Below are 13,225 nucleotides of genomic sequence, written 5' to 3'. Positions count from 1 at the left end.
CAAGTTTCCTTTCTTTCTCTTCATGAAGGAACAAAAATTCTAGATGGACTCAAATGGAGAAAGCATTATTATTATAAGAGTCTCAGATGAAGAAACCGTACACAAATACACACGTAGAGAGTCCGCAAGCCAACTCTCTGCCCCCAAGTTTGATGATTTCCTAGGAGAACGATAGGAGTTAGCATATAGTCATACTCATGGTTGCGATGTTAAGATTTATTTCAGCAAAAGATTACCCAGCAAACTCTGCAGGTGGAAAAGGCACACAGGGTGAAGTCTTGAGGGAACCAAGGGCAAGTGTCCAAGAGTTTTTCCACTGGAGCCACACAAGATACACTTCCACTAGCAGTGAGTTACGGCAGTTTGTGAAATGCCTACCTGGGAAGCTCATTTCAGACACAGGGCCCCAGGGTGTTTTCAGCAGGACTGGTTACATGTGCACCCTCTTCTTAGGACTTATTAAAACCCCACATTCCTAGGAGGGAGGCAGGCATTCAGCATAACCCGTATTGTTTGTATCAACAATTAGGGCACATTTTTGGGGATGGTGGGTCCCCACCTAAAATCTAAGTTTCATTCAACTTGAACAGTTATTATCTTTAATAATCAATTTTGATTTCATTGCAACTTATTTTCCAGCCCTGCTGTATTCTCCCTCCCCATTGTGATACCTGAAATATTAACAATAGTCATTTCGGTGCCCAGTCCGTGCCATTGCTTGCTGTGTAGCTTAAGTCTGTATCCCTTCCCTATGCCTTCCCTCCCTTTTTGCAGCCCTACGGTATATTTGAAGAAGACTTAATTGCAGTTTGGTTTTGCTAAGAACATCTTCATGGTGTTGCTTAACATGTTTTTATAACAATGACTTTCTTGGTGGAAACAAGTCCCTTACTTTCTTGCCTCAAGATAGTAATGGGCAGCGATACTGTTTTTGCTAAAGCTTCATCAGTCCACTACTGATGATGAAAGGTCTGCCATATTCTGCTAGTTAGTCCTAGAAGATACCTGCAAAACTTTTGTGTTCTTCCTAGTATTTAAGTAACTTAGAAAATCTGTATAGCTCTATAGGAGATAATTTGATTGATTTTTTTGCATGACCTGAACAGTTGTAGCAATAGAATTAGCTGATGTTTCGTAGCTGAGTTAAAATCAGCTGCCTATAGGGCCAACTCTGGTTAAACCGCTGATGAAAGGATCTGTGCTATAGACATAAAGAATTCAACAGTAAAAATTACTGATCTTGGTTATGTTTGATGTGCTAGGTTTTCTTTTTTCTTTTTGTATTATAGATCAGCTTGAACGGGTCTTTTTACGACTTGGCCATGCTGAAACAGATGAACAGTTACAGAATATTATATCTAAATTCCTTCCTCCTGTTTTGCTCAAATTGTCTAGCACCCAGGAAGGAGTACGGAAAAAGGTAAGTATGTTGCGCTAGTTGGGGGAATTGTGGTGAATTAATGAATATACCAGGGTAAGTCAAAAACTATTGCTACTGGGGTGGGTGGGTTCCCATTCCTACATTCATGGGCTTATTCCAAATTCCCAACAAAACATGTTTAAACATGCCTTTGCAATCAGTGGATGGCTGCAGACAAGTTGCCTAGTAATATGTTAGTTTTATTAGGGTGCCTTTATTAAAAAATGTGTAATCAAAACAGTAACTTCCAAGGGAATCTGTTGGGTCAGTTAAATTCTGGGGAGAGATGTCAGTTCAGAATGTTATGGCACCTGTTTTTTGGGATTTCAAAGAGGTAATCTTAATAGATTTTCTTGAAGGATAAAAGGCTGTCATGAGGCTGATAAGAAAGTTGAAAACATTGAAAACTACCCTGGTGAGGAAAGATCCTGGAAAGTCGCACTGAGGAATGATTTTCCATCATACAGTGCACCTGCTCCTTCCTCGAGGGTGGCAACGGCCATCCTATAGAATTTTATTGGAGAGCCAGCCATAATGCTCTCCATTCCGATTTCTTTCCCCCCAATTCAAAGGATATTGAAAAGGAACAATTTCAAAAGTGCCATTGTGATGTGGTGTAAAACCTTTCCGGAAGTTAGAGAAATGGAAATGGCTGCCTTCAATCTCTAGACATAGCTGGAGGGTAGGGTATGTTGAAACACAGTAGCCCCACATTTTGGTATTTCTGTTTAATAAAGGGATCTATGATTGTGTAGCAATACTTTCTGACTTACCCTTGAGCACTCTGAAGTCATTTTTTTGTTCTCATTGTTGAAATCTACTTATTTTATCTTTATTATGACCCTTCTCAATGGAGAATTCGACTTAAGACCAGCTTTCATGACACGCTTAGAAGGAGGCTACATTCAGCACCCACTATGTACTTGCATCAGTGTCAGATACAAGTGGTGGAGACTCTGGAAGGCCTGGGGTTTGATTGATATATTTAAAAAACAATTATGGCCTCCTGAAGGTCTACCCTGAAAAGGATCTGTATCCTGATTTGAGTTCTTTGGAGAAAGAGACTCTTTAAGAATGTCTATTATGAAAAAAAGAAAAGAAAAGAATGTTTATTATGAATAGTTACTTAGGGTTATATAGCAGGGAAGGTTGAGGGGTAATGGTGAACAAATAATAAATGTGCATGAAAATGAAGAAAATGTTACAAAATTGATTGTGGTGGTGTTTGCACAATTCTTTTTAATATGATTAAACCACTGGTTGTATAGTATGTGAATTATATGTCAATGAAACTGTTTTAAGTGGAATTATGGACTTAAATAATTAAAGAATAAGTTACTCTGAAAACAGTTTTTTTCTGTACTACTAAGTAGAAGGCTGGTGGTTCAAGCCCATCCAGTGGCATCAGAGAAGCAGTGTTGGACAGTCTGCTTCCATTAAGACTGTGGCTCAGGTAACCCTGTGGGTCTCAGTTCTACTTTATAACACAGGAGATTGAATGGTAGTGGGTGTGGCTCTAGTGCCTTTCTTTGAATGGACCCTTATGGTTGGAACTCCAACTCCAAAGCAACGGAGATAGAGTCCTTCCAAACGGTCTTAGAATCGAAACGAGTCAGTCTTTGTAGTGGCTGTTGGAGCTAAATAAACCAATTCAACCTTGTTAATGCCAGAAAAAGAAAGAAAGAAAGAAAAAAGAATGTCCTTTAGGTATGCAAGAAGGATTGGGAGACTCTTTGTGCTATATTTGACTGTACCATGTCCTGACGCTATATCCTTAAACAGGACACTTCACTGTCATCAACCTCTGCTTCCTGCTCTGTAAAAGAAAAAACAATGCAACCTCATTGGATCAGATTTGTTATGGAATGCAAAGTGCCTAATACATAGAAACTGATAAATGTCAGCCACTGTTGTTATTCTTCACTAATCGATTATAGATTTGTTTTCATATTTAAACTACCTTCACATATTTCATTGCGACTGTCTAGAGTCCTTTCAGCATCTGCTGTCACTTCCTTGGATGTCCCAAGAACACTCCTGAATGCCTACTTTGAGGCTCGACCATGCATTTCAGAAGTGATGGAGTAGTGTAGGCTAGGCCCTCCAGGGTAGCTAGAGCTAAAATTCTAAAGCCTCACATGAGGGTTTCTGAATCTTTCAAAAATCCTTTAACATTCTCTCCCCCACCCTCAATGGTCAGTTTCTTCTCTTAGCAGATAACCTGACCTGTTGTAGTTAAGATTGCGGTCATTATACACAGCCTCTGTATCTTCCTTTCTTTCTGTGGGAGTTGTTGACTTTTCAGCTTCAATTTTGACCTTTTCCTCATATGAAGGGAAGGAAGCTTGTTATTTCTTTTTTTTAACATTCTTTACTTGAATCAGGGATCTTCAGAATAAAGTGAAAATTCCTCAGCATCGAACTTGAATCCTTTGGTTACTTGGGCCCTGCTTTTATCTTTTACCATTGTGTGTCCTGGTGGCATAATGGGTTGTGCATTGGGCTGCGGCTTCAAGGTCAGCTGTTTGAAACCACTAGCTATTTCATGGAATAAAGATGAGGCTTTCTACAACTTTAAAGATGTATAGTTTCGGAAGCTCTGTCTGGTCCCTTCCCTGTGACTTTGAATCTACTTGATAGCGGTAAGGCTTGGATCTTCTTGGAGCGGGTTTTCTGCTTGAAATTGACTTGTTCTTGGGACTTAACATTCCTGTTACTTCCTCCATCCACGAAGTCCTTGATTTGACGACGTTCTCTTGTGGAAACCCAGAGCATCGTGTCCAGTAACTTTCTGTGGTATTCATGGTGTGTGTTGTAATGATTTGTTCACACATCTTCCTTTTAGGGACTCTATATCTTGATTCCAGTTTTGATTAAGTGAACTCCAAAATTAGAAACTACTGCTGTCGAGTGGATTGTGACGTCATTGAGTCGGTGCGGACTCATAGTGACCCTCTAGGACAGGGTAGAGCTTCCCGTGTGCGTTTCTGAGACTGTAACTGTTCCCGGGAGTGGAAAGCCCCGCCTTTTCCCCAGGAGCAGCCCAGTAGGACCGAGTTAAACTTCCCCTAGGTTTCCCGAGCCTGTCAGTCTGCATGGGGGCAGACGGCCTCATCTTTCTCCCGTGGTTGCATGGTGGACTTTATCAAACTAACCGAATCTCCCTGGGGGATGGCCAACAGAAAAGTGGGTGAAGGGAGACGTTGGACAGTTTAGGTTATGACAAAATAATGATTCACAAATTATCAAGGGTTCATGAGAGAGGGGGAAATGAGCTGATGCCAGGGGCTTAGGTGGAGAGCAAATGTTTTGAGAATGATGAGGGCAATGAATGTACAAATGTGCTTTACACAATTGATGTATGTATGGATTGTGATAAGCGTTGTATGAGCCCCTAATAAGACGATTAAAAAAAACCCTAAAACTAAATGAACTAGTAAAATCCTGGCACTTGGATTCTAGGGATAGCACTTTGAACAAGACTGATAGTCCATACTTCTTTTCTGGGATGTAAAATTTGTATCTTTTAAAAGAACCAAGTAGTCACGATTTATTAAAATAAATAAAATCCAATAAAATGAATTTGTTTTAAAATAGGATTCATAACTTGAGCTCATACCTCTCTTAGGTAATGGAACTGTTGGTTCATCTGAATAAGCGTATAAAAAGCCGCCCCAAAATACAGCTCCCAGTGGAGACACTGTTGGTTCAGTATCAGGACCCAGCTGCAGTTTCCTTTGTCACAGTAAGTGTTATCTTAAAATATTTTCTGCCTTAAATTAAGTTTTCTTTTATACTCTGTTTTAGAAATTATCAGAATATTGCCAAGATTAGAATTTTACTTTATAATATTTGAAATATGTGTCTTTTTTTAATGACATACTTTCTCATTGAGTACACATCTATATGAAATACCACCTTTAAAGGAAGTGATGGGAACAGGGAAATGAGTGATTGTTTGCATGGGAAAAGAAATGTTAGTGAAATTAGTTGTCAGGTATGTTGATGCATAAAAGAATGATTTCTTTCTTAGTTAAAGTTTGTTTGGGAACATTGAGAACAGAGTTTTGTAGCATGGACATGAACATAAAATATTGAAGATGGAAAATGGGGTAAAATGGCAAGAAGATATGTGAAACTGGATTAAAAAGTATTGGGGGTTTTTGATGTGTATTCTCTTAGTAAGATGCTGTCTTCTTAGGATTTTAGATCAAATTGTTGTAATGAAGATTCAATATGAAAAATGTTGCTATCGTGTGATGACAAATGATTTCTTTTTTTTTATTTTTTTATTTTAACAATTTATTGGGGCTGATACAATTCTTTTCACAGTTCATACATATACATACATCAATTGTATAAAGCACATCTGTACAGTCTTTGCCCTAATCATTTTTTTCTCTTTTCTTCTTTTACATTTTATTAGGGACTCAAACAACTCTTACCACAATCCATACATATACATACATCAATTGTATAAAGCACATCCATACATTCCCTGCCCCAATCATTCTCAAGGCATTTGCTCTCCATTTAAGCCCCTTGCATCAGGTCCTCTTTTTTTACCCCCCCTCCCTCCCTATTCCCCCCTCCCTCATATGCCCTTGGTAATTTATAACTCGTTATTTGACAAATGATTTCTTTTTACGACCCTTGTAGTTCCTAGCACTGGGGCAGAGTCTCATGCTTCTTAGCCAATGTCTGGAGTCACAGACCTTTAGAATCACTTTCTGGACCTGATACCCTCCCTGTGTGTGGTTGTGGGGACATACAGCTCTATTGTAGATACTCTGTGCCTCAAGCAAATAAAAACATTTGTGCCAATTAATCTTTGCCTAATAATTTGTATTTAAAGGACTAATCTCCTAAAGATTATTCTAAAATGAAGAGTAGTGTGGAGAAGCAAATCATATCCTTATGTATAATTCTGGATATGCATGCATGGGTTTGATTAAGACACTGCATTCCCATGGATTAGGGCGATACAAACACTTCCACAAGACTCAGTTTCCCTTGCTTCGTCATTCGTACATGTGTTCTTGGAGTAGAGGAATCTAAGAAGTTGCAGTGAAGTTGAGTTGTTTTAATTAATTGACCAGTTGGGAAATGTCAGCCTAGGGCTTAATTAACCAAGTCATATTCATTCTAATTTAAGGATTGATGCAATTATGGGAGATCTGATACCATTGCTTGGTGTATAGAGTTAGGTAGGTCAAATGATTGTTTCTCAGTGATTTTAGGTCATGCTTTGTCATTTGAAGCCCATCCTAAAGTAAACATTTTAAGTAAATGGGACTGGAATTGCTTCTTCAAGACATACGAGGTACACAGGTAATGAACATGTCAATAATGATTCATGCTTGTGAGTTCTTGTTACAGCTACAATTCCTTACATTATAATACTTTCATTGAAACCATGTAGTATTTCTCTTTCAAACTCGTTTTTTTTCTTTTCCTATTGCATTAGAATTTTACTATAATTTATGTTAAGATGGGTTATCCTCGCTTACCAGTAGAAAAGCAATGTGAACTCGCCCCTACACTTCTTACTGCCATGGAAGGGAAGCCTCAGCCGCAGCAGGATAGGTACGGTTTGCTCAATTACCTGATTTCCCCCCCGCAGGACCCCACCGCTGCCATTCAAAATCAGTCCGCACACTAGTTCTCATTTGTACAAATGTGAAGTCTGAGTCCCTTCGGTTAGCGAGTAGTTGTATGCTCTATGGTAACTCAGAGTCACTGTTGTGTTTAATGCCACTATAAAATTTCTTGATGTGTACACAATTGCAAAAAGTACAGAATTAATCCAAAGATAGTATTTTTTTGGCAGTTATTTTGAAGCAGTTAATTTTATGTGGCTGTGAAAATTAGCATTACAAAGGACTTTCATTAAAGCATTTCTATCTTACAGGATAGGAAGTTTCATCAGGAAGCAGAGCAATAGTTTGTATTAATATGGAGGCTGGAGAAGTGACAAGATTTGGATGATAACATGTCCTTTCTAGGTTTAGTCAACAATTCATTTCTGGTTTTTGGTGTGGAGAATCATTACAATGTGTGGAAATTGTGGAGGAAAGATAGAAATAAATGTTTTAGTTAATTTTTTAAAGCATTTTTTATTAAAAGACAATGCATGTGTTTGCAAGTAAAATTAGTAAACATTGCAAACATTGGAATTGTTTTAATCTATCTTAACAATATCAAATGATACAGTGACAGAAGGAATTACTGAAGCTATTACTTTGATTTACACAGAACTTTGAAGATTGTATTCAAAATACTGACATTGAGTATTTTTGATTTCTTTAGAATAATTTCATTTTAATTAACTCTATATGGAAAAGTGTGAGTGCATATTAAAATTGAACTGTAGCTAAGATTTAATATAGAACCTCTTATGATAACTTGAAATATTAATACTGAGTCCATATTAGGTTTCCCCCCACCCCTCAGGTATTTTTAGAGATGAGGTATAAAAGCTAAATGCCAATTACCAATCAGTGTACTTTCAATGAGGAAAACATCTAGGCCAGTCCCTGGACCCACTCACTGCCATTGACTCAATCTCGACTCCTAGCAGCCCCATAGGACGAGGTAGAACTTCCCTGGTGGGTTTCTAAGACTGTAGCGGTTTACGGGTGTAGAAAGCCTCATCTTCAGCCCAGTCCCTAGATGAGCACTTTATCAATGAAAGGTATTGAAAATGAATGACTCCTGCTAAAATGCCAGTATTTGCTGTGAGGTTTTTGCTTTGTTTGTTATTTGCATTATAAAAACCTGTTTTTAAAAGTAGTTGCAATAAATATAATTGTTTTTCAGCTTAATGCATCTTTTAATACCAACCCTTTTTCACATGAAATACCCTGTTGAATCATCAAAATCAGCTTCTCCATTTAATCTTGCTGAGAAACCAAAGACTGTGCAGCTGCTTTTGGACTTCATGCTAGATGTCCTTCTGATGCCTTATGGGTAAGTTAAGAAATAAAGACAAATCTAGCCCACCTTGTTTCCAGTGGGTTTTACTCAGTGATGACCAACACTGTTTCGAATATTTCAACTCTCACTTGTGAATGGATCCTCAGATCTTCAGCGGCAGCTCGTACCTCTTTTAAACGCTGGCACCATTGTTTATTGGTCTTATTTGTGGCAGAGTTTGCTGTTGTGATTTCAGACCCAACCCATCCAAGTAGAAATCGATTTTTCCCTATAAGGTAGATTGCCTTCTGTAACTACTGTCAGTGCTGTGATGATTCTACCTAACTAGGCATCTACTTGTACATTGCCTCCACTTTTCCTTTCTCTTTTGCCACAGTATCAGAGTAGTTACCAAGCTCTTGTTGCCTGTTTTTTTTTTTTACTTCCTGTTGTAATTTCAGTAAAGCTTACAGAGCATTCCTTCCTGTATTTTAGCACCTTAAAAAAGAAAAAGTTTATGGAGCAAAATGGTTTTTCTATTCCTCTTTTTTTGAGGTGTCCTGCAGCGAGTCCTACGATCTACTTTTTTTTGGTTTCTTTTTAACCCCAGCACATCTTGTTTTTTTTCTTTTTCCCTCCTTAGCTACTTCTCAGTCCTTTGTCACAGAGCTTCATTTCTCTTAAAACAAAAAAAAGTTGTGGTAAAATTTATGTAAGGAGTTCTGGCGGTACAAAGATTAAGCACTCAACCACTGACCCAAAAGTTGGCAGTTAGAACCCATTAGCAGCTCCATGGCTAAAAACACCTGGTATCTGCTCCCTTACAGTTTCCCAAACCACTGACATCGAGTGGATTCCAACCCAGCCCCACTGCATAGGGTTTCCAAGGCTTTATCAGTCATTATGGAAGCAGATGGACTCATCTTTCTTCCAAGGAGCGGCTGTGAATTTGAACCACCAACTTTGTGGTTAACAGTCCAGCAGCTTACTCAACAGTGCCATCAGGGCGCCTCCCATATAGAGTACAGCCTCTCGTGGAAACCCGAGTTGACAATTCTATTCTGTCATAGAGTCACTATGAATTGGAATTCAGTTAACACCACACAACAGTAGAAACAACAACAAAATTTACCGTATATACTTGAGTATTAACTGACCCGATTATCTGCCGAAGCACCTAATTTTACCACAAAAACTGCATTTAAAATGTGCTGAAAAAACTCAGTTTATACTCTAGTATATAGGTATATGTTTCACAAAAAGTTTGCCCTTTTAATCACTTTCATGTTTATAATTCTGTTTTAAAAGTTTTTGGCTACCCAGAATGAAAACTCAGAGCCCCTAAAGCATTACTTCCCATTCCGCACTCTTGGTAACCACAGATACGATTTGGTCTTTATGTCTTTGCCTGTTCTTGATATTTCCTAGGGTATTTATGCTTTTGTGTCTGATTTCACTTAAAATATTTTTAAGTATTTTTAAAAATCATTTTATTGGGGCTCCTACAACTCTCATCACAATTCATCCATCCATCCATTGTGTCAAGCACGTTTGTGCATTTGTTGCCATCGTCATTTCTACGTGAGCCCTTGGTATCAGCTTCTCATTTTTCCCCTCTCCCTCCCCCATCCTCCCTCCCTCAGGAACCCTTGATCATTTATAAATTATTATTTTTTCATGTCTTACACTGACCGATGTCTCCCTTCACCCACTTTTCTGTTGTCCCTACCCCTGGGAGGGGGTTATAGTTCATAGCACATTTTGTTTTTCCCTTTACCTGTTGATAGACACTTGGGCTATTTCCACCCTTGGCTTTTGCTGACACATGAGTGAACATGCGTACTAGAGCTTCCCTTTTAAAAACACAGATCTTACCAACTCACGTTAGCAAACTGTAGACTACCATTGTCAGCCATAAATCATAATTTCATGACGTTTTCTTTGCAAGAATGCTTTCACATTTAAAGAAGAGAAAAAAAGAAAACAAACAAGCAAAGCACCTGGGAAAAGCTTCCCCAACTAGCTGAGATGTCACCTATGAGTATCTCACATAAGTTTCCGACCCTAGACTGACTTGCACTACTTTCTGGATCTTCTTGACTGAACATAAACATATCTACGTTGCTGTTTTGTGCTTTCATTGTTGTGTCTGCCTTATTTAATGACTGTGAGGTTTTATCTTTGGTCCTTGGTAAGAGCCCTGGTGGCATGGTAGGCTACATGTTGGGCTGCTAACTGTGAAGGTCAACAGTTCGAAACCACCAGCCTCTCCTTGGGAGAGAAACGAGGCTTCCTCGTCCTGTACAGAGTTATAGTCTCTGAATATGGTCGCAGTGAGTTGAAATGAGTCAGAATTGACTCAATGACCACTGAGTGAGTGAGTTAGTCTGTGATATAGTACATAGACTGTGCTCTGTCTCCAGCCTATTTCTTTTATAGATTTCCTGGCTGCTGCACTAATTTTCCTAAACTGCATCTTTTTATCATCTTATTTCCTGATCAAAATCATAACAGATAGTGTAAATTTGGCACGAGGGACTCCATATCCTCTAGCCCACAATGCAGACATTCTTTATTGTTTCTTTCCTCTGCAGTTTGCTCCCTCCTATCCCTTTATTTTTTGGCCTGTACATTCCATGTTCACTCTCACGACTTTCGTCAATTCAGATCTCTGGACTTTTTAAACAGGTTGTCAGATTAAAAAAAAAGTAGTCCGATGTTGATATAAGTGTGTCATTATCATCTCGGTTTGCTCCTGATAGCAGGGTCTCAGTCTTACATTTCCTCATCTTGTGTTAAGCGTGATGTTATGCACCATGTTAGATGTTCAGTAGGGATTGGTTGACTTAATGTCATCAGCCTTGCTATAATTTAGAAATAAATTTTAACCTTTTATAGTTGTTAGATTAGGGGCAAGCCAAAATTGATAGGTGATAATAATAATATCTTTAGTAAGAAAGCTTTGAAATCCAAATTTAATTTAGGAACATAATATACTCAAGCCAATTGCTCTTTCATTTTTTTTATTAATGACAACCTTCTATAAAAATGTAAATGGATTCTTTTTTTGTAAATGGATTCTTTAATGGATATTCCATTTTTTAAAATATATGAATTTAAGAATTGAATGGATATAGCATATAAGTAATGTAAAATAATTTACTGTGCTATTAGGCTCCAAGCATTGTTTTTTTTATATTATAAGTTATTTTAACATTGAGTATGATGAACTCATCAGCCTAGAATTTTAAATTTCAGAAGGGCTTGAATGAAAATTATATTAAAATTTCAATTTTGTGGATGAGAAATAGCAGTTTAATTGGATCTAAATGAATTTACCAGAGATCTTATTTCTAAACTATGGAGCTAAAAATGGAATAGGATAATGAATTAATAAATAAGTAGTTGCAAAGGACTTTGAATATGAAATAGAAAAAGCTAATGGCTATCTTGTGCCCACTCTGGCCCCCTCCCCACACACGCTTTTCTATTTAAAGGGTTTTGTGTAACAAACTTGTCACTATTTGCCAATGTGGCAGTTCAAAATTCAAAAAGATCCTAGTGGCTTGTATACCAATAGTTTATAACTTGGGAGTGAACAATGTATATTCATTTGTATTAATGTGTTAAAGATTTAGATGCCATTTTTAGATATCTCAAAGTATTTTTAAGATTAAATTTTAATTTCAAACGAAAAGTACTATAAGAGAATGCATACAATGGAATGTCCTGCATTTGTGTTTGTGTTGATATGTTTATATAGAGGGGTTAACATTTTATTTTTTTCCCAGATATGTGTTAAATGAATCTCAGAGTCGCCAGAACTCATCTTCGGCACAGGGTTCTTCTTCAACTAGTGGAGGAGGTTCTGGAATCCCACAGCCTCCTCCAGGAATGAGCTTTTACGCAGCAAAGCGAGTGATTGGCGATAACCCGTGGACCCCAGAGCAGCTGGAACAGGTGTCGTACTCACTCACTCATGACGGAACTTAACCTTGTGCACTTGCCCCGTGAAGTTCACGAAAGCATGTGTACCGTGAGTCTCGTGTGTCAGACTCTGTTGACTGCAGTTGGAAGGAGCATGTGGTGTGATGCGCTCTGTTCTTCCCTAGGGGAAGGGAGGACTGGGAGATGCTCTTTAGTGTGTCTAATGCTGGTCACATAGTTCAAAACAACCTACTTACCAATGGAGCAAATTTAACTGATTTCATTTTAGTTTTTAATTAATAGGTTTGATAGTCATTCAGCTCCTTTGACACACTTAAAATACAACTTGCCTTATAATCCTCAACTTTTTAGGGCTGTACATTTGATGCCAAACAAAGCTCCTGTGTTTCAGAATTGACAGTGTGGGAGGAAGCATGACTCCCTTTTGTCTTTCTTCCTGGAAATGTAAAATTGGGCGTTAAGCATTTTGTTGTGGATTTAAACAGGACACAGATGTTCTCTGAGCAGCTTTTAAAAATGCCTGGTGCTCTGCAGAGAAGGCGCCTCCCTGTGTCTGTGTCTTCAGGCACCTCAGGGAAGAACAGATGAGATCAGTGTGTAATTATTTTGGAATTCAGGCAACATGGGTCAGTCTCCAGCCCTTCCTTTATCTATCCATGGCAGCCTAAATGATTTCATCTTTTTCTTCTTGGAATGTAAGTGGCCATTGATCCTTCCCAGGAGAGGAAAAACGAAGCCAGGGGTGGGGAATTTTGGCTCCTTACAAATGTGTACAATGGCTTGCTCAGTGAGTTACAACTGTTTTACTATACCTCATATTTTATAGGGCCTTTTCTTTTCCTCCTCAGACCACTACGTAAGAAATTTAGTGGCAGACCCTTTATTAACTCTGTGGGTTCTGTGTGATAGCCACTGAACTGAGTACTCAAGTACATTGTCTCC

General features: G+C 38.3%; 1 protein-coding gene across 6 annotated transcripts in view; it reads left to right on the top strand.

Annotated features, from left to right (window-relative positions):
• ECPAS (Ecm29 proteasome adaptor and scaffold) overlaps window positions 1-13,225 on the top strand; it is a 99,931-nt gene that overhangs the window by 11,812 nt on the left and 74,894 nt on the right. For 5 of the 6 annotated variants that reach the window (XM_075560312.1, XM_075560308.1, XM_075560307.1 and 2 more), the window contains 5 exons: window positions 1,290-1,420; window positions 5,049-5,165; window positions 6,888-7,006; window positions 8,240-8,389; window positions 12,127-12,295. In XM_075560312.1, coding sequence (XP_075416427.1) covers window positions 1,290-1,420; window positions 5,049-5,165; window positions 6,888-7,006; window positions 8,240-8,389; window positions 12,127-12,295 — 686 coding nt within the window. Of the gene's footprint in view, window positions 1-1,246; window positions 1,421-5,048; window positions 5,166-6,887; window positions 7,007-8,239; window positions 8,390-12,126; window positions 12,296-13,225 lie in introns of those variants that run through there. The other variant, XM_075560306.1, reaches the window with a different exon arrangement.

The sequence above is a fragment of the Tenrec ecaudatus genome, chromosome 10, assembly GCF_050624435.1.
Source record: "Tenrec ecaudatus isolate mTenEca1 chromosome 10, mTenEca1.hap1, whole genome shotgun sequence".
NCBI classification, from domain to species: Eukaryota; Metazoa; Chordata; class Mammalia; order Afrosoricida; family Tenrecidae; genus Tenrec; species Tenrec ecaudatus.
The sequence above is the reverse complement of the archived record's forward strand: the minus strand, read 5'-3'. Positions and strand labels throughout refer to the sequence as shown.